Source organism: Babylonia areolata, chromosome 4 (assembly GCF_041734735.1).
Source record: "Babylonia areolata isolate BAREFJ2019XMU chromosome 4, ASM4173473v1, whole genome shotgun sequence".
Lineage (NCBI taxonomy): Eukaryota > Metazoa > Mollusca > Gastropoda > Neogastropoda > Buccinidae > Babylonia > Babylonia areolata.
In genome coordinates, this window is record NC_134879.1 from 34,044,855 (window position 1) to 34,064,548 (window position 19,694).

Below are 19,694 nucleotides of genomic sequence, written 5' to 3' on the forward strand. Positions count from 1 at the left end.
CAGTCACCAAAGACCAGTCTGGCTGGGGATTCACTGCGAAACAAAATGGAAAAACAATTTGGGAAGAGAATGCTGCCTACAAAGTCACAACCTCCAGCCTAACGATGGAAGTTGAAGCTGTGACACATGCCCTCCAGTGGCTATCGTCCTTCCATACGCCCGGAAACCAACATGCCATGATTCTAACCGACTCAATGAACCTCATACAGAAAATTGAAAACGGAATGGGAAGCCCAGAGTGGCATAACGCAATGCGCAACTTTCAGATTAAAAAACTCACATGGTCATACTGCCCGGGACATGCAGGTGTTAAGGGAAATGAGCGAGCTGACAGACTTGCTGGTAACGCAACACCAACGAGCGGCCTACATCTAGGAAAATCGGAAATCCTCAGAAAAGTCAAGGAATACCAAAAAGAACAGGTACAAGGCCATCACACCATCGATCGCCTCAAAGAAATAGAAGCAGAGAGAGGGAGCGGCCGCAAATCTAACATGAAAGGTAGAGCACGATGCTTTGCAAATCAAACAAATATCGGCATCATTTCCAAACCAACATTGCGCAAATTTCTTCAAAACGGAACAGAGTCTCTGTGGGCCTTTCCAAACACAATAGACCGAGCAACACACTAGACGCCACGTTCTTGGCATCAGAGATCTTTTCCCATCCCTCTTGCGGCCAGTCAGTGGCGGCTGTGTGTGTTTGTGTGTATGTGTGCTTTTGAGTGCGTTTGTGAATGCGCGAGAGTGAAACTGTACACAAGTGTCAGGAGAGATATGTGTACGTGTGTGTGTGTGTGTGTGTGTGAGGGGAGGTGGGAGTGCAGGGGGAGGTGGGGTAGAGGATGAGGTATGTGAGTGTATGAGTGTATATATATATGTATATATATATATCTTTGTATGTACGTGTGTGGGGTTGGGGGTGGGAGATATGGGCGTATGTGTGTGTGCTTGTACAAGTAAGTGTTCATCTCTGTGAGTGTGTGTTTGTGTGTGTGTGTGTGTGTGTGCCGTGGAAGCTGCGATACGTAGACTAGAAATGAGTGTGTGGAGGAGGGGGTAGAGGAGGTGCAAGGTAATGTGTGTGTGTGTGTGTGTGTGTGTTGGAGCTCATGTACGTTTATATGTATTTGACTGTGCTTTCATATGTGCTTGTACAAGTAAGTGTTCATCTCTGTGAGTGTGTGTTTGTGTTTGTGTGTGTGTGTGTGCCGTGGAAGCTGCGATACTTAGACTAGAAATGAGTGTGTGGAGGAGGGGGGTAGAGGAGGTGCACGGTAATGCGTGTGTGTGTGTGTGTGTTGGAGCTCATGTACGTTTATATGTATTTGACTGTGCTTTCATATATGTGAAACTGCATGTCTGGTGCATTTCTGTTATGCATGTGTGGGTGTATGTGTGAATGTGTGTCTTCATTTTTTACATTTATTTGCTTATTTATCACCATTGTTGTCTTATTTATTTATTTATTTATGTTTTATTATTATCATTTTATTAGTATTACTAATATTATTACTACTACCTTTTTCTATATTATAATTATTATTTATTTATTTATTTATTTATTTATGCAAACTCATCTATTATTTATTCCCCCGTTTTTTTTTGTTTTTTGTTTTGTTTTGTTTTTTTGTGTGTTTTTTTTTTTTTTTTTTTTTCCAAGGCCTGACTAAGCGCGTTGGGTTACGCTGCTGGTCAGGCATCTGCTTGGCAGATGTGGTGTAGCGTATATGGTTTTGTCCGAACGCAGTGACGCCTCCTTGAGCTACTGAAACTGAAACTGAAACTTCAAAGTGAGATACAAGGAAATTGATTTGCCATGATAATATAAAATGAACATGATGAACTGTCCTGTAAGCACTTATCAGTGTCAATGGAGTTGTATTTCAATATATTTGAAAATTATGTACAATATCATAATTAACAATTCACTACAAAAGCTATCAAACATCTGAAAATGTACTTAGCTTTGCCTGATCACCATCAGTCATGCAATCAGTAATACCGGCTAAATCAAAAATAAATAATAAATACAGAACTTACAATAAAAATGAAGATGCTCAATTTCCACAATCCAATCAAAAATCCTGACCAATTTTCACCACAGAGAGAGATCACATTCTTCCTTCACCCCCCTGCACCCCTCCCCTCATATATTATCATAAAAATATCTTAAGTACCAATTAGTGAGCAGACTGCACATGACCGCTGGACATTACCTTGGCCTCCACAGCGGCCAGGTCGGCCTTGATGGCCTGGGCCTGCGAGATGAGGACAGCGTACTCCTCCTTGTACTTGGAGATGGACTGCTCCAGGCCTTGGATCAGCTTGTTCACCTCCTCACCCTTCAGCCGGTTCTCCTCAGCCTGGGTCTCCAGCTCCTGCAGCTCGTTGCGCAGGGGCTCCACTCGCTTCAGCATGTCCGCGTAGTTGATCTGTTGGAGTGCACAGGTACATGTGATGCTTCAATGCAGGTCGGCGTCTTGTTGGATGTTCCCTCCCTCCCCAGCAACCCCCACCCCCTTTTTTTATGTTTAGATCTGGACGTGTTTTTTTGTGTTGCTTTCTATTTATAGTTTCAGTTCTCTATATTTTGATTTTAATGGGTGAATACTACCACACATTTGTACGCTGCAATTAAAAAGCACCCAAAAAAACCAACAAAAAAAGCACCTCATATAAGCAGGCACATTTACTGTACCTCTAGTTAATATTCTTTCTGAAATTCTCTTCTTTTTTTTAAACTGAATCTTGTCCTTTTCCCCCTTACTTTATATCACATCCAAGCAAACAAAATGATGCAAGTAATTACCTGTTCTCAATCTCAGATCATGTCAGAATGGCCTTCCACAACAAAATATAAAATAAATTTCCCAGTGACAATGACTTCAACACATTTCTTTTCTGATAAATATACTGGCGATGTTTTAAAATACAGCAGATATTCACTTCTTTTATACTGAATCCCAGCAACCTCTAATAAAATATCGTCATAACTATGAACAGATATACAGCTGTTTAATCAAAGATGTCAAGACTTCAATTCAAGATTGATGTGCAATGACAAGAGTGTGTTGGCATGCAGATTGTGTGTGCAGTTATTCTTATATTCAAATGTGTATGTATCTTTTTCATATAAATTGTATAATCATGTTTGACTTCGTCATTTAGTATTGGGACTGGATATAAAAAAGCACACTAGTGCTCATCTATCACCTTTGGGAATAAAAGAATTTTGTCTTGTCTTGTATCTGCCCTCTAAGAGGTGCTGTGCTGTGAACTGACCTGCGCGATGGCCCACTTCACCATGGGCCCACAGGCCAAACTGGCACGGTTCACTTTCTCATAGTTGTAGTCAGGGTTGGACAGGTACTTGGTCTTCATCTTGTTGCGGATCTCATCCCTGTTCAGAATGGGAATATTTGTTAGTCCTTGTTCCTATACAGACATTACATGATTATGAGTTGCAGCATGTTAGGGAATAAGCACGTCTGGTCAGGCAACTGAAAAGATAAATGCCTCAGTCATAATCACTGCTTTAATAATAGCAAGAGCATCATCACATGCCTTTGCCCAAAGCTCTTTTGAAATGAATAACAACCCCTCCTGACCCCATCACATTTTCAGTAAAAGAAACAAAGATGATAAGATGATCCTCATGTATGTCCCAATCTTATCTGCAATATACACTACCATCATTTTAGGACAATAACTTTAAGACACTTTTTATCCCTTCATCATATTTTTTGCATATGCCCTATTTTATTTTACATTTCTACCTGTGGTGTAAGCCGACACACTTGACACTGAATAACAAACTCAAAGTCTGATTCGTCTAAAATCACATGGTGTGAACAGAGGTTAAATTGAAGAAAACAATCAATGTCTGACACCAAACTTGATCATGATCAGAAAACAACATCCTGGATGAAGGAAGCCACTCTGTATTTTGTATCTGATGCCCAGGACTTCAGCGCAAATGCAGCTACATTATAAAAATAATGGCCAGAATCCATGGTACCTCTTGTAGAATGGGACTGTCAAAATTTCCCATTCAAGATGTTCAAATTCAAATCACTCACTAGAAAGGCAATTACTGAAACATGATATAGACTTACTTTTTCCTTGCTAATTTATTTACATCATTCACATGGAGGAAGGTTATTAACAAAACATGATATGAATAGTTATTCAGTACCTGTTTAACTCTGAAACTGCAGATATGAAACAATGATATGAATGGTTATTTAGTGCCTGTTAAACTATGCGAATGAAATGAAACGTTGATAAAGATATTCATTCAGTGTCTGTTGAACCCTGAAACTGCAAATATGAAATGTTGATATGGATAGTTATTCAGTGCCTGGTGAACTCTGAAACTGCAAATATGAAATGTTGATATGGACAGTTATTCCGTGCCTGGTGAACTCTGAAACTGCAAATATGAAATGTTGATATGGATAGTTATTCAGTGCCTGGTGAACTCTGAAACTACAAATATGAAATGTTGATATGGACAGTTATTCCGTGCCTGGTGAACTCTGAAACTGCAAATATGAAATGTTGATATGGATAGTTATTCAGTGCCTGTTGAACTCTGAAACTGCAAATATGAAATGTTGACATGGGTAGTTATTCAGTGCCTGTTAAAATCTGAAACTGCAACTATGACGTTCTGTGCCAGTTCACAACAAGGCCTTCACTTTAATTAAAAGAAACAAGCAAACAAACCAAAGCATTACAGTTAAAGAATACAATTCACATAAATCTATACTAGAAAAAAAATCACCACTTCTGCATGGTTTCTATTTTTCTGGCACTAATAGGAGGAAGATGGCAGAACAGTAAGTTACTTGTCTGCCAATGTGGGTCTGGGTTTGATTCCTGCTCTCCAAGGTTTGACTGGAAAATCAAACTGAGCACCTAGTCATTTGAATGAGATGAATAACCCAGGTCCTGTGTGCAGCATGCACTTGGTGCACTGAAAAAGAACAAAAGTGTTGTCCTCTGGCAAAATTCTGTGGAAGGTACACAAAATATATGCAAGTACTCAAGGCCTGACAAAGCACATTGGGTTATGCTGCTGGTCAGGCATCTGCCTAGCAGATGTGGTGTAGTGTATATAGATATATAACAAAAACAAATCCCAATACATGTACACTGTTTGATGATGACTGGATGGAAGATCCAAGCCCAATCATGCTGATGAGCTTTATTTCTTGTATGCCATATTTAACTCCGACCTTTGGCATCAAATCTCAAATATCATTAGGGTTAACGTTTTATCTCTGTCTTATAGTATTTCAGTTTTGGTGAAGATCATATTAAAGATACAAGCACTGTCATGCATGCATTAACTGTATCAAGCCATAGTATGGCCTGATTTTGAACTGCAACTACTTCATGACAGGGTTGTTCATGTCTACTATCCTGCCAAGGTTCTCTATCATTTTCATTAATGGATGAAACACATACACACATCCAACCAAGACACAAGTATGTGAGTATGCAAGTCAAGAAAGAAAAAAGAAAGAGAGAAATAAAATCAAGCTGAATCTGTAAAAAAAACAAAAAAACAAACACATAAAACACCAATGAAAAAGAAAAAAAAGAAAACACAAAAGCAAAAACAACAAAAACAACACTTGAAGCAATTAAGTTTGTGAAAAAAAAAATCTTATAACAACAACAGCATCAAAGCTCTCCCTCTCCGTGATTTAATCACATATAAAGACTTCTTGCTGTTTAAGCTGAATACTGACAAAAATGAATAAATAAAAATACCCCGAAGCATACACTGTACTAAAGAAAATGTAAGTAACCTGAAACTGAAACAACAAAATAAAACTGATAGAACACAACTGTATCAATGTCCATGGCACACAGCTTCAACACAAGAAACCAAACACACACAACAAAAAAACACAATTAAAACAAACAAACAAAAAAGACAAAAACATGAAATATACAAAAAACGCAAACTAAAAAATAAACAACTAAACACACACGCACCCAAATAAAAAACTCACAGAAAAAAATCTACAATAAATGAACAAAAATCTTTAACCATCCAAAGCAAACAGTTTCAACAAAGGGGGGAAAAAAAGATACACAACTAAAAAAACACAAATTTAAAAAAAGAAAGAAAAAAAGACAACATGAAAAAACCCACAAAAAAACACTTAACACTAACTAAAAACAAACACAAAAACAAAACAAAAACAATGCCAACAACAATGAACAAAAATCTGAAACCAACCAAACCGTTGTCCACCGCAAAAAGCTACACACCAGTAAAAGACGAAGAAGGCAAAAGGGCCTCCACTGCTTTTAGCACATTCAGAGTTCTCGATTCCACAATGGAGCGCATGCAGCCCACAACGGACGGAGCCAGACACCACACTGAGCCAGAGAGAGCATCACCTTGCGCCCAGAACATCCAACATACTCACGTGATGTCATCGGTGCTATAGGACACAATGGTGGGCACAAAGGAATCCTTCATGATGAACGTGCGGATGGACTTCCAGTCCACAGCATTCTCCCCCAGCAGAATACAAATAGCCTCCAGGGCCATTTTGACCACGGGGGGAGGGTTGCCCATGGAGCGGATCTCCACAAGATCCTTCTTCTTGATCCCCTTCACCGCTGCATGGGAGCCAGACCAATCCACAGCAGGTTATCCAGAGTGCAAGACTTTTTACTTTCATGTCTACTTAGTGAAGGGTTTTTCCAAAGGAACATAGCTTACCTGAGGGTGAAAAGGAGCACACAACTGACATGAGTAGAGCCAGGTGTTTGGAGGTTTTAGGAAGGTAGGGTCAAGCTGTCAGTGATAAGTGTGGAAACAATCTGCTCTGAAATCTGCTATGCATAGCTGGTTTGCACGTACATGACAAACAGCTAATTTTTATATCACAAAAAATATATTGATGAAAATAGGAATGCAATGATGAAGTAACCAATAGTTTTTGGTTTTGTTTTTATAATGTCACCTTTTTATCAGCAAACACGTCAACAATTTCTCTTTTAGAGATACAAAAAGTATTCTTCAATCTTGTATCTTTCTTACATAACATATTCTTCCATCTATCGACTTCAAAGCAGATTCCACCACATGTATCTCTGACAGACTTGGGGGACGTCAAGCCACAAGGTACCCCACAAGGTGCTGAGCAGGGTTGCAAACAAAAAGAAAGAGCCAGGAGGGAGGGGGTTGGAGTGGGGGGTGCACTCACGTAATGTCATCAGTCCTGAAGTTGATGATGGTGGAAATGAAATTGTCTCTCATCAATATGCCGCGCAGCTGCCTCCAGTCCAGCTCTCCTTCACCCAGCAGCACGCCAATGGATTCAACAGCCAGCTTGACAGCTGCTGGGGGGTTGGCCAGGGTACGAACCTCCGCCAGATGTTGTTTCTTGATGGAACTGACAGCTGTGTGGAGGGGGTGGGGGGAAGGGATTGCCAACAACAGTGCAAAACAATGACACAAAGCGGTGACTACAGCATGCAAGGATTGAAACGCAGCAACAAAAAATACAACATTATCAGCCATCTGTGAACCCCAGCACTGGAAAAAAAAAAAAAAAAAAAAAAAAAAAATCAAAGCATCTATGGCAAAGAAGAGATTCAAATATCAGCACAAACTTGTGTATTTTCTCTTAACATCAATCTTTTCTTACTTTTTTTTCTGTGCAATACAGTGAATCTAGCAAGATTTTTGTTAATGTTTTCAACACATGAATATAAGAAATCCAGTGATCAGTGATGATTTTTCAGTAAGCAAAGAAACCTACAGACCCACACCCCTACCACTCATGACCTTCCCCCACCCCACCAAAAAAATCAAGTTTAATTCTCTTTGTCACAAACGTTTTTGAAAACAAAATTATCATGGAGCAAAAAATCAAGGGAACTTAACACAAATGTTATGCTTCAGTGAGTCTCCATGTCATTCTCCTGTGTTTCTGAAAATTCAAATTAACACAAGTTTCTCAACCACTATGTTCTCCGTCTCTAATGTGTCAAATAATCTGGCTGATATCATCATTGAAACAAGGCTATAAAACCATCTAACTTTAAAAAAAGGTTTAAGGCAGATGATTTTTAAAATATTTTTTCAAGCAATTAGCAATTCTAATCAAATTATGATCTTTGCAATCTATTGGAAAATGCATGCAAGGAAAAAAAATTGACAATTAAACTACCTGCACTCAGAAAAGACAGAAGAACCAAACTCAAGTATGCACTCTGTAAAATAAGCAGAAACTGAAGTAGTCACTACAAGATATTAAAATAAACTGCAAGAGAGGATACCCCAAGAATGGGATTTACTATCACATCCTAAACATGCTGACACCAAAAGCGGAATGAAACACAGAATAAAACCAAAAATCCACAAGGATAGGGGCTGCTGGAAAAAATGGCAGTGAATTCTGATCCAGGATACTGTATAGCCAACCAAATGGGTAGGTAATAACTGGGGCAAAATACAAAAAAGTCTGAATTTCCAAATTGTCCATCAAGAAAAATATAAACCACCAAATAAACAACACTTCAATTTTGTACATCAAAATCAATCAAAGCCCAGAAACCATCACCATAAATAAACAAGTCTTATGATACATTTGTGCAAAAATCTTTCAGTTTGTGTGCGTGTGACATATACATGTGTGTGCTTCTGTGCAAATGAGCTCATGTATACGTGTATCTGAGGGTTAATGCGGTTAATGCATCTGCTGTTTTTGTATGTGACATTGTTCATATGTGTAGAAGTGTGCACTTTTGTATGCGCATCATATCAACAATTACATAAAGACCAGACACAGAATGACAGACAAAGAAAGAGAGAGACTGAGGCTGACAGATACTGCAATAGGAGATGGACAACAGCACGTTTCAATAAGTGTCACAGTTTCAAACCAGCACGCATGCACACAAGCACACATGCACGCACACACACACACACACACAATGTGCATACTGTGAAAGAGACAGACAGTATGTTGAGAGACTGTGTGCCAGTTTGTGTGTGAGCAGGTCTGTATACATATGCATGTGCATGCATGCAAAATAAAAGTCCTAGGCATGATGTTTTCCAGCCTATCCTTAACAATAAAGACACTTGTCACTAAAGTTTTCAAAGACAGTGTTTCTGCCCAAGCAAGCCAGAGAGACTGCATGCAGGCCTACCGTTCTGGGCTTCAATGACAGCTGGTTCCACTTTGGCAAGGTCCTCCATGACGCTTGACTGCTTCTCATTGATCACCTCCGTCTGCTTGATCAGTGCTACCTGGATCTCCTGGGAGGTCACCTTCTTGCGCTCTGCCTCCTGCTGGTCTTTTACCTGTGGAAAAAAGCAGTCAGTCTGTGTTTAGAGCCAATCGAATTGAGCTTTTTTTCCTCCCAATGTTAAAAAAAGAAATAATGGAGAAAAATTTGTATTCATGTCCATTAAGGTTCTTTCCAATGTTAAAAAAGGGGCGAAAATGGTATTAATTATTCATTTACATCTTAGACTCTTCTTGAAGTTTAAAAAAAAAGAAGAAAAAAAAAGAAAAGAAAAGAAAAAGAAGAAATATGTACATTTCTGTGCATGTTGAATTGCCCCAATGTTGTCCTCCTTCCCCTTTTGTATATGGGCCACAGGCCTTCACAATTAAACCTGCTGTGTCAGTGTCAGTCTCTCTCCTCTTCCTTTTCCCCACTTCTGAAGCAGCAGTCAATCAACTACTGTACATACCATCTGCTTGAGTTTGAGGTTTGCAGCATTGTTCTTCTCCTCCAGCTCGATGCGCTTGATGGACAGGGACTTCTGCAGTTCCTCCACCTGCTGCACCGTGTCCCGGATCTTCTGCAGACCCACGTTCAGGTGCAGCTGCTGCTCCTCCAGGTCAGACCGCTTCTCAGTGTACAGCTTCACCTGTCAACGCAATTATATTCATATGTCAACCCCGTTAGCTTTACCTGTCAACCCCATCATTAGATTTACCTGTCAATCCCATTAGATTCACCTGTCATGTGCATGTGTGTGTATGTGTTGAGTGTTTGTGCGAGTGTGAGTGAAGTGTACATATATGTCTCTGTGTGTGCAAGTGCATGCATGTGTGCCAGTGTACCAACATGCTAGTATGCCTATAGTCAGGGCGCGCAACCCCACATGATGCACACTCACGTAGTGGTTGATGAAGTCCAGGTAGTGGCGAGGTGTGACAGCCGTGGTGCGGCCCCCACGCCGAGTGATGCGGCTGTTGGCCTGGTGCAGTGACTGGTGCACGTACACAAAGGCATTGACCACTGCCTCGCGGTGGCTGGGAGTGCCCGGCAGGCCCTCGTAGGCAAATGGGAAGTTGGACGGTGCCATGTACTGAACACAGAGTGGACAAAGAAAATTAAACATTTGCTACAACAGCTCAACATTCACTCATCATTTTTGTTTTTCTAATATTATTTTCTCATCTTTTTCTTCTCCTATTCATTACATACTTATGCGATATCATTATGTGTTGCCCAAAAACAAAACAAAAAGAAGAAAAAAAAAACATTCACCAAACACCTGAGTTAATCATCATCAAGAGGTCCCACTTCTCAAGAGATAAATCTCATAAGCTTGCTGCTGTATGTGTTTATGCAGATTTGCATACAAACATAGATAGCACGTCAAAGAGCAAAAAAGCTTTAAGAGTGTTTCAGAATATTTAATAAAAACAACAACATATCCTTTCAACTCTGTTACTGCGGTCTCAGACACACTTAGCTTTCTTCCCCATCAGTCTCGAAAAAGGCAACAAAAAATAAACACACACACACACAAAAAGATATGCATTCCACCCCCTATCATACTTACCCCGCCTTTCTCCAGGTCCATCTTGTTGGTGAACTCTTTGCCCACCTGGTAGAAGGCCCCCTTGGACCAGTCCCCAAACCAGTTGAGTACACAGCGGTTGAAGAGGGCAGGGGAGGTGGCGGCACGGTCCTTCAGCCCCTCTGACGAGGGGTTCATGGTGAACACCACATGCAGGTTCTTGATCACCTGTCACATCCAATGGGCGGGGTAAGCAAGTCACACTTGAATAAAACCAACACCAAAATAGTGGAAGAAATATCAACTTGAGTGCAATCCTAGTGGAAGAAATATCAGTTGCAGTGCAATACAAGTAGAAGAAATATAAGTCAGGAATGCAATCACAGTGGAAGAAATATCAGTCAGAGTGCAATCCTAGTGGAAGAAATATCAGACAGAGTGCAATTCCACCTCTACAGAATTTCTGAATTTTGTTTTCCTATTGGTGCAGTATCTGCACAGGGTAACTTTTCTGCTGCATGAAAGCCAATCCATTCAGGTTAATTTATGCCGCATCCAGCACCAGTAGGCTATAGTAATCTATATGTCACAAAACCTATTTAAATAGTATCTAGACAAAGCAACAATTAGTTTGATATAAAAAAAAAAATCAAATTGACATACAAGCATACATGCACATGAACAGTTACCAAACATTAACAGAAATAAACACTAAAGTGTGTAGCTGAATGGAGAATACATGATAACACAAATATTATTTGATTTTTTTTTTCTCTATTACATTTACACAGCTGCAAATGTTACGGAAGCTTAACTGCAACTGCACAGTGCTGGAAAGTGAATGAAAGTGAATGAAACAAATTGTGTTTGTGCACGCATGCACATGTGCGTGCGTGAATGCGCAGGCATATATAAGTGTACATGTCTGTGTTTTCCTGGTGGACGGGGATGGTACTAAGTGACATCAGCAGACAGACGAATGAAGAGCTTACATAAGACATGAGGCCTGGACAGCAAAAGAACCACAAATTCCCACCCGTAAACCCCCCAGCCCACCTGCTGAGTGAACCACTTGTAGAGTTCCTCTGCAGAGTCCAGCATCAGCCCTTCCCGCACAGCCCCCTCTTTGCACTGGGTCATGAGGGTGGTGTACTCATCCCCTTCAAACAGACCCGGCACCTCACCGTTGGCCAGCAGTGTGTTCATGCGCTCCAGGAAACTGGAGTCCAGCACATTGGACTCGTCCATGATGAAGCAGATCTTCTCGTCCTGCAACATGGGGTTTGTACATCAGTAAGTCTGTAATTTCAGATTTATCATCAGTGTCTGCTGTTTCAAACATACCTAATTTTAAAGTCTATCTCAGGCCTGCTACTTGTGTATAGTTTAAAAAAAAAAATCCTTATGAATGCCTCTAAATATGTCTGAAAGCTAGAGACTATTAACTTCATCATTAATTCAGCAAGTAAAAAGTTTCAATAAAATATTAGACATAAACACAAATTCCAAATTCACCTTCAAAATGAATCTGATAATAAAACTTAAAAAAAAATATAATCCACATACATTTTTTTGGTTGCTGTCGATATAAATGGAAATCATGATAAAGGAGCAACACAATTTTTCTTTGGTCAAAAATACTAAAATGATCACCAATATATCCACAACGACTTTAGAAATACACTATGAAAGACACTCTAGCAGGATGCCAATGGATGAACAACAGTGGCCTTGACCCTTCACCTTGCAGCCGGAGCGGCGGAGCACAGTGCGCAGGTCTTCATCGAAGTCTGCAGCAGTGTACTTGTTGTGCACCTTGATCTGGTACACCGTCAGTCCATTCATCCAGGCCACAAAGCGCGACAGGGTGGTCTTTCCTGAACCGCTCACTCCAATCAGCAACAAGTGGCCCTGTGGCTGCCGGAAGATTCGGTCGATGCGAAGCACGTGGTCCAGCACTTCGTCAAACAGCACAAGAGGCACGTCAAGCTCTTCTTCGTAGAACACCTGTCAAGGACAGTGACCACATCATGATGGTCTGGACTTGACACGATGACATGGCTCCAGTCATGGAGCCAGTTCTTTTCAATCTTATTGTCCCTTCCCCATTCTCCAGTCATTTTCTTTGATCAATACACTTCATTCACCAATAACTTTTGCATTACACAAAATACCTTTCACAAGCACTAGCAAATCTAGCTCTCAGGGTCAAACTGCTAACAGAACAAACTGCACCCAACGAACAAAAAAGTTACGTCCAAAGTGATCTGCCACAATGGCAACACATCAACAGGGAGATGCAAAAACAACTTTTACACAATCCAACATGAAAGAACTAGAACTTTTGAATATAACGCAAGAAGAACAAGTGTCTTCAAAATCAACATCACTGAGAAATGAGAACTTCCAAAATTCCAAAGACGAAGCACTTAAAAAATGTTAACATGATCTTTCTGTTCTGTTCCTGATGTTCTTCCTCCCCTTTCACATCACCCCTCTTCCTAACCCCACTCCATATTCACATCAACTTCTCTCCTCCCCCCTCCCTCATATTCCTTCCTCCCCTTTAACCCACTCCCTCATATTCCTTCCCTTTAACATCAGCTCTTCTCCCCACTTCCCCCCATCTTCCTCCCCTTTCACATCAACCCCTCTCCCAATCCTCACTACCCTCTCCTCTCTTCCTCCCCTTTCAAGTTAACCCCTCTCCCCTTGCCCACTCCCACCGGACACAGTACAGAAAAAAAACAAGATGAAAAGCCTTGCCATTTAGCCCATTGCCCCACTGGCCCAGCATTACCTTGAGCCTGGCCTTGGTGTACTCGCGCAGCACCTCCCTGTCGACAGGGACGTAGTCCTTGGACAGCCACTTGCTGAAGAGGATGGGTCGGCCCAGCGATGCCTCCCGGTCGATGTTGGGGAAGTGTTTCAGGGCCACCATGTCCACATTCTGGTCTGTCCACTGACGCTCCTCATCCTCGATTAGCCTGTCAGGGCAAGGAGGGAGTCAGTCAGTCAGCAAACACCTTGTTGTCTTGATCAAGGAATGAGGGTTTAGATACATGAAGATGGGGAAAGTAAAGAAAGAAGACAAATATTTCCAAAGTGCAACAACAAAAACAAGAAAATTACAACAGTTGCTCATGCCTGCTTTAGTATGTTTCCATCTCAATCAGGCACAGAAATTTATATTATTCACACATTGTTTTTTCCCCTTGTTCTTCAGGTAAAGGGTAGCAGCTTTGGTTTTCTGTGGTTTTAAAGTGGCTGAAAAATTTTCTAGACTGAAAAGCGCACATGCCACACACATTCTCTTTCTCTTCTTTCACACACACACCAACCAATTAAAATTCAAATACTTAGAAACACAAAAAAACTGACCTGTCCTGGAAGAGGCGCAGAGCCTCATGGGCCCAGATCCTGACCAGTCCAGCCAGGTCCAGGGTCTCCATGGGTCGGATGGCTTCACAGATGCCCCTCACCCAGCGGGTCATTTCACGGGGACTGTAGATGTAGTGTGGCTGCATGTCCTGAGTGAAGCGCTCCTATACACACACACACACACACACACACCAACACAGTATCAGTATCAGTAGCTGAAGGAGGCGTCACTGCATTCAGACAAATCCATATACGCTACACCACATCTGCCAAGCAAATGCCTGACCAGCAGCGTAACCTAACGCACTTAGTCAGGCCTTGAGAGAAGGAAAAAAAAGACTGCAGGAGAGGAAACTGACAAAAAGAAGGGGAAAAGAGTGATATGTTGGAAAAGGGATGGTGGTGGTGGCAGGGCTTTGAGGGTGAGGAGTGGGAAACAGACAGTGAGACATTCCTGACTGTACAAGGAAAAGGACAGGGAGAAAAGGGCTGAACAGTCACCCCACAAGGCAGTGTTCACTGCTAATGGGAAGGCTGGAGAGGGGAGTGGCAGAAGAACAATTAATTTTCTATCCTGTCAAGATTGTTTCCTTGCCATTACTTTTAGTGTCCCCCCCCCCCCCACCCCTCCTCCTCCCAAACTTAAGAAAAACAGACCCTACAAATATAACCAGTTGACCTTGAAAGAAGAAAGCTCAATTTTACTGGTGTTGATTCAAATCTTTCTGGTACAATTTCAAAACACAACCAGCCAAAAGGACGGACGCAGGTGGTGCAGACTTCCTCACTTCTTCTCTTTTTGAAAATTCACTCCTCAGGAGTTTACCTGGGACATCATGTAGAACTCGACCATGGCGTTGGTCAGAGGGTCTGCATACGTTTTGAGAGAGGGCACCAGCCTCAGCATGGCGCGGTTGAAGGTGCCGTAGATCTGCTTCAGAGACACCTCACCGGGGTAGTCAACGTACACCACAGGCACATGACGCAAGAACCTGGACAGAGGAATGAAATTAAAGGGTTAAGATGGGAAAGCACACAAGGAACACGACATGCCATAAAACTCAGCAGATAAATACTACTAAAGCTTCAAAATGGACTAAAATGCAGGAATACAAAGAAACTAACAACATGGTTTGATCAGTTTCCTAGTTAGAGCCTGTCCCAGTAGGTTTCTCATTTGCGTTAGATTCAAACTAAAACAACAGTCTAAAACATCAAGATTATTCATGACTGAATAGCAACAAAACAACAACTTCCAAGAAATAAGTATCCCCCATCCTTCCCGCCCCCTTTAGAAAAACAAACAAAACACTCTCCCACTTCAGAATTGGTTGAAACCGTACATTTTACACCAAACTTTCTAAATTGAAAAAAAAAAAAAAAAAAGAAAAGAAAGAAAAACTTTTATTCAATGCTCAGTGTAAGCTCAGGGATTCCTCACCAATGCAAAATACTACTTTGCCAAAAAGCAGTAATTAAATAAAACCAAGTAAACCTTGGACAGTTCACAAAAAGAAGCTTACTTACATGCACCAGAAACAGAATAAGGAAACTAACACATTGTCAAGTGAACGAACCTGTGAGACAGGGGCTTTCTGCCCGGGTCAGTGGGTGGGTTGCAAGCCCCCACAAACTGGATCCTCTCAAACTGCACCCACGCCTGGTCAGAGGTGCGGTAGAAGCCTCCGTGCTCCATCATCTGTCGCAGGAAGGAGATGACTCGCTGCGTGCCTGGCAGGGACACACCACAACACAGTCAGGGCAATATGTTCCAAAGCAGACACAGTCATACATGTGTGGTCTGTTACACAAAAAGGACACAAACACATATATGCATCTTGTATTCATGATCACTTTCCTAATATTTGTATTTAATTTCAGTCAGAAGTAGGATATGCAAGGTGCATTCCAGTATATGTTTGTGTCCTTTATGTGTATATCTGGTAAATAGTGGCAACTCTCTCCATTCACAAGGCACACAACCCCAAGCCAATGCTGCTTACACTTCTGATTCAGCTAGGGTTGTGTGCCTTGTGAATGGAGAGAGTTGCCACTGTTTACTACTTGTTAATCTTTTGATCTCCTGGCCTCATTGTTTATCAACTTTGTTTATATCTCCATTTACCCCCTGTTCTCTTTTCCTTCCCCAAAGGAAGCTTACTGATAATTAGTTATTAATACATCATTGTACATACCAACCATTGAACAATATTTCACATTCACACCTGCCTTGCAAGAATGTTGCTGACTGAAAGAAAATGTTGACAGTAGTTTGTTTAGTTTACACTTGGGAGCTAAAATTATGACACAAAATAATCAAATTTAGAAAGACACATCTAATAATTAAAGAAACAAAGTTAAAAACTTGTGGATGGCTATGTCAATCACCACACAGTCCATCTATTAGTTTTGCACTCATGTACATCTGCATAATGCATACAGGGAGACTGCTAACAGTTTCTGCTACAGAGAATGTAAGTGACCATGTCACCGTTACAGTTGGATAGGGTAGGACACCCTACCATATTTGTCCATGTCTGGCAAGTTAATCTCGTCACAGAAGAGCACCAGCCACTTGTTGAGCTGCACGGGAGACAGCACAATGCCGTTGGGTGTGCGCCGGAACTCGCAGTAGTGGTCAAAGGTCTTCAGCAGCAGCTCTGGGGTGGTGGCACTGGAGAAGTTCAAACCTACCACCTGCACATAACGTTTTAGGTTTAAGTTTCAACATATGGTAACAACATACAGTAAAAATACATACAAACTGCATGATAAACTTAACTTTTGGTTGACAAATTCAGAATAGAACAGAATAAATATGTCTTAGTTACCAAGTGTACTGGGGTCACAACGAATTATGGGGGATGTTATATCAAACTTACAAACATAAATTGAAAACCAAATACAAACGCAAAAACAGTAGAAATAAATAGACATATATAAATGCATATATACATATAAGTGCTTACACATTATTTCTTTCAGAAAACAGAAAGCACGAAGACATATTTTTTTAATAACTGCTCACAAGTAATGAGACACACACAAGGTGTCTCACCTACATAGGGAAATCCTACAAAGACTGACAAAACTCCAGTGTCTTCTCACCTCCATGTCAGGCAAGGCCCGAAGAGCACTGAAGAGGGTCATGGTTTTGCCAGACCCAGGGGGTCCGCACAGCACCAGAGGCTTGTGTTCGGCCAGCCAGGTGTAGAGCAGAGACTCGTGGCGCACAGTGTCAATGGTGGGGATCACCAGGTCTGCAGCTGCCACTTTGTGCGTCTCCACCTCCACCTTGGGCACCTTGGCCTGCCAGGATGCCCACTCACCTGCCGGGGTCACCTGCAGTACAGACATTCACATCGTTATCCATGCACCTGTCATGAATAGGACAAGACTCACAAAAGGAACAAAAAGAATAACAATAAAACTGTCCCAAAACAAGAAATCAAATTACAAAACTGATCTGTCTCATACAATGTATGAATTAAGCATTATCATCCACTTGTTTATAATGTTTTAAGCATATGCACACATGCACATACATACATACAGTACACAGAAAATCTCATGAGCACTATGACAGGATATGCCCATGATGATGTATCCTTCACAATAATGTTAAACATAAGGGGGTGGGTGTTCAAAATCACAGTGGAAAAAAAAATGACACTGCAATACACTGGCTGCAGCTTGCTATAGTTTAGCACATTACAGTTGAAGATGCCAAAAAAAAAAAAAAAAAAAAAAAAGAGAAAGAGATAAAAAAAAAAAAAAGTATGTGGAAGAGATAAAAGTATATTTTTCTTTAGAAACAGTATCACAAAATGCTGATCAAGGAGGACTCACCTCATAATCAATGATGAGAGAGTTTGGAGGTGGCAGAGGGACAGTGGTAATGCCTCGCAGGAACTCGCCCAGTTCCTGGCGTACTTTGAGTCGGCTGTCACCCGTGATGGACCACACCAGACTGTAGATCAGGTACTTGCTCATGTAGCGCTCCAGGTGGTCCGTCTGTTCACAACCCTTTTGTTCATCATCATCAGTATCTTCCCTCTTACTGTTTTATTCAGTATCTCCCCTCGTACTGTTTTCATCAGTATCTCACCTCCCCTCATTGTTTTCATCAGTCTCCCCTCTTTTTGTTTTCATCAGAATCTCCCCTCTTACTGTCTTCATCAGTATCTCCCCTCGTATTGTCTTCATCAGAATCAGGATCTTCCCTCTTATTGTCTTCATCAGTATCTCCCCTCTTATTGTCTTCATCAGGATCTTCCCTCTTATTGCCTTCATCAGTATCTCCCCTCGTATTGTTTTCATCAGAATCTCCCCTCTTTACTGACTTCATCAGTATCTCACCTCTTCTTGTCTTCATTAAGTATCTCCCCTCTTATTGTTTTCATCAGTATCTCCCCTCTTCTTGTCTTCATCAGAACCTTCCCTCTTCTTGTCTTCAACAGAATCTTCCCTCATATTGTCATCAGCATCTCCCCTTGTATTGTTTTCATCAGTATCTCCCCTCTTATTGTTTTCATCAGTATCTCCCGCATCTCCTCGCATTGTTTTCATCAGTACCTCCCCTCACCTTGTATTGTCTTCATCAGTACCTCCCCTCCCCTTGTATTGTTTTCATCAGTATCTCCCCTTTTATTGTTTTCCTCAGTATCTCCCCTCTTACTGTTTTCCTCAGAATCTTCATTTGTATTATTTTCATCAGAATCTTCCCTTGTACTGTCTTCATCAGAATCTTCCCTCTTACTGTCTTCATCAGTATCTCCCCTTTTCTTGTTTTCATCAGAATCTTTCATCATATTGTCTTCATCAGAATCTCCCCTCCCCTTTTATTGTTTTCATCAGTATCTCCCCTCTTATTTTCATCAGAATCTCCCCTCCCCTCTTACTGTTTTCATTAGTATCTCCCCTCTTATTGAACTTATTGTTTTCATCAGAATCTTCACTCGTATTGTTTTCAAACAGAAAACAGGGGACAGGTAAAAATAAACAGATGGTGTATTTGAAAAAACAAACTCTATCTATCCATCTATATATATATCTATATATATATAAAGAGGTACACATTAAGGGTGTGCAGGGAAATACTTTTTCATGAAGAAACAAGTCATCTCATGACTTTACAATTATCAGATAATTCTTTCTTAAGGAACAATGGGTGAAACAGATCCATGAAATTATTCTAATTATGAATATCACTCGAACCAGAAAGTAGTGTAAACTAGCTGGAATAAGTGCGCAAAGGTAATACCAAAGAAATGGCATGCATGATGAGGAAGCATAAAACACCAGATATCTTTATCATCATGCCCACTCTTAAATTCATTGTGAATTATCCAGTTTTCTATAACAGGATTATAAACATGAGCCAACTATGAATCAAAATAACATTTCTTAAAACATGAATGCACATGCTTCACTGTTTTCAGTCAAAATACCACTTCTTTAATAATGAATACACATGCTTCATCATTTTCGGAGTATGTATGAGACTTCAG

The 19,694-nt window shown here is 40.9% G+C and overlaps 1 protein-coding gene across 7 annotated transcripts in view; it reads right to left on the reverse strand.

Moving 5' to 3' along the window:
- The window catches only part of LOC143281098 (cytoplasmic dynein 1 heavy chain 1-like), an 89,792-nt gene that overhangs the window by 33,243 nt on the left and 36,855 nt on the right, over positions 1–19,694 (reverse strand). For 4 of the 7 annotated variants that reach the window (XM_076586052.1, XM_076586050.1, XM_076586048.1 and 1 more), the window contains exons 47-62: positions 18,034–18,198; positions 17,293–17,526; positions 16,707–16,881; positions 15,762–15,915; positions 15,011–15,176; positions 14,185–14,348; positions 13,604–13,790; positions 12,547–12,810; positions 11,860–12,072; positions 10,846–11,031; positions 10,174–10,365; positions 9,742–9,921; positions 9,192–9,345; positions 7,238–7,433; positions 3,285–3,402; positions 2,219–2,434 (exon numbers count right to left, since the gene is read on the reverse strand). In XM_076586052.1, coding sequence (XP_076442167.1) covers positions 2,219–2,434; positions 3,285–3,402; positions 7,238–7,433; positions 9,192–9,345; positions 9,742–9,921; positions 10,174–10,365; positions 10,846–11,031; positions 11,860–12,072; positions 12,547–12,810; positions 13,604–13,790; positions 14,185–14,348; positions 15,011–15,176; positions 15,762–15,915; positions 16,707–16,881; positions 17,293–17,526; positions 18,034–18,198 — 2,964 coding nt within the window. Of the gene's footprint in view, positions 1–2,218; positions 2,435–3,284; positions 3,403–6,451; positions 6,648–7,237; positions 7,434–9,191; positions 9,346–9,741; positions 9,922–10,173; positions 10,366–10,845; positions 11,032–11,859; positions 12,073–12,546; positions 12,811–13,603; positions 13,791–14,184; positions 14,349–15,010; positions 15,177–15,761; positions 15,916–16,706; positions 16,882–17,292; positions 17,527–18,033; positions 18,199–19,694 lie in introns of all 7 variants that reach the window. The other 3 variants (XM_076586051.1, XM_076586049.1, XM_076586047.1) reach the window with 1 other exon arrangement.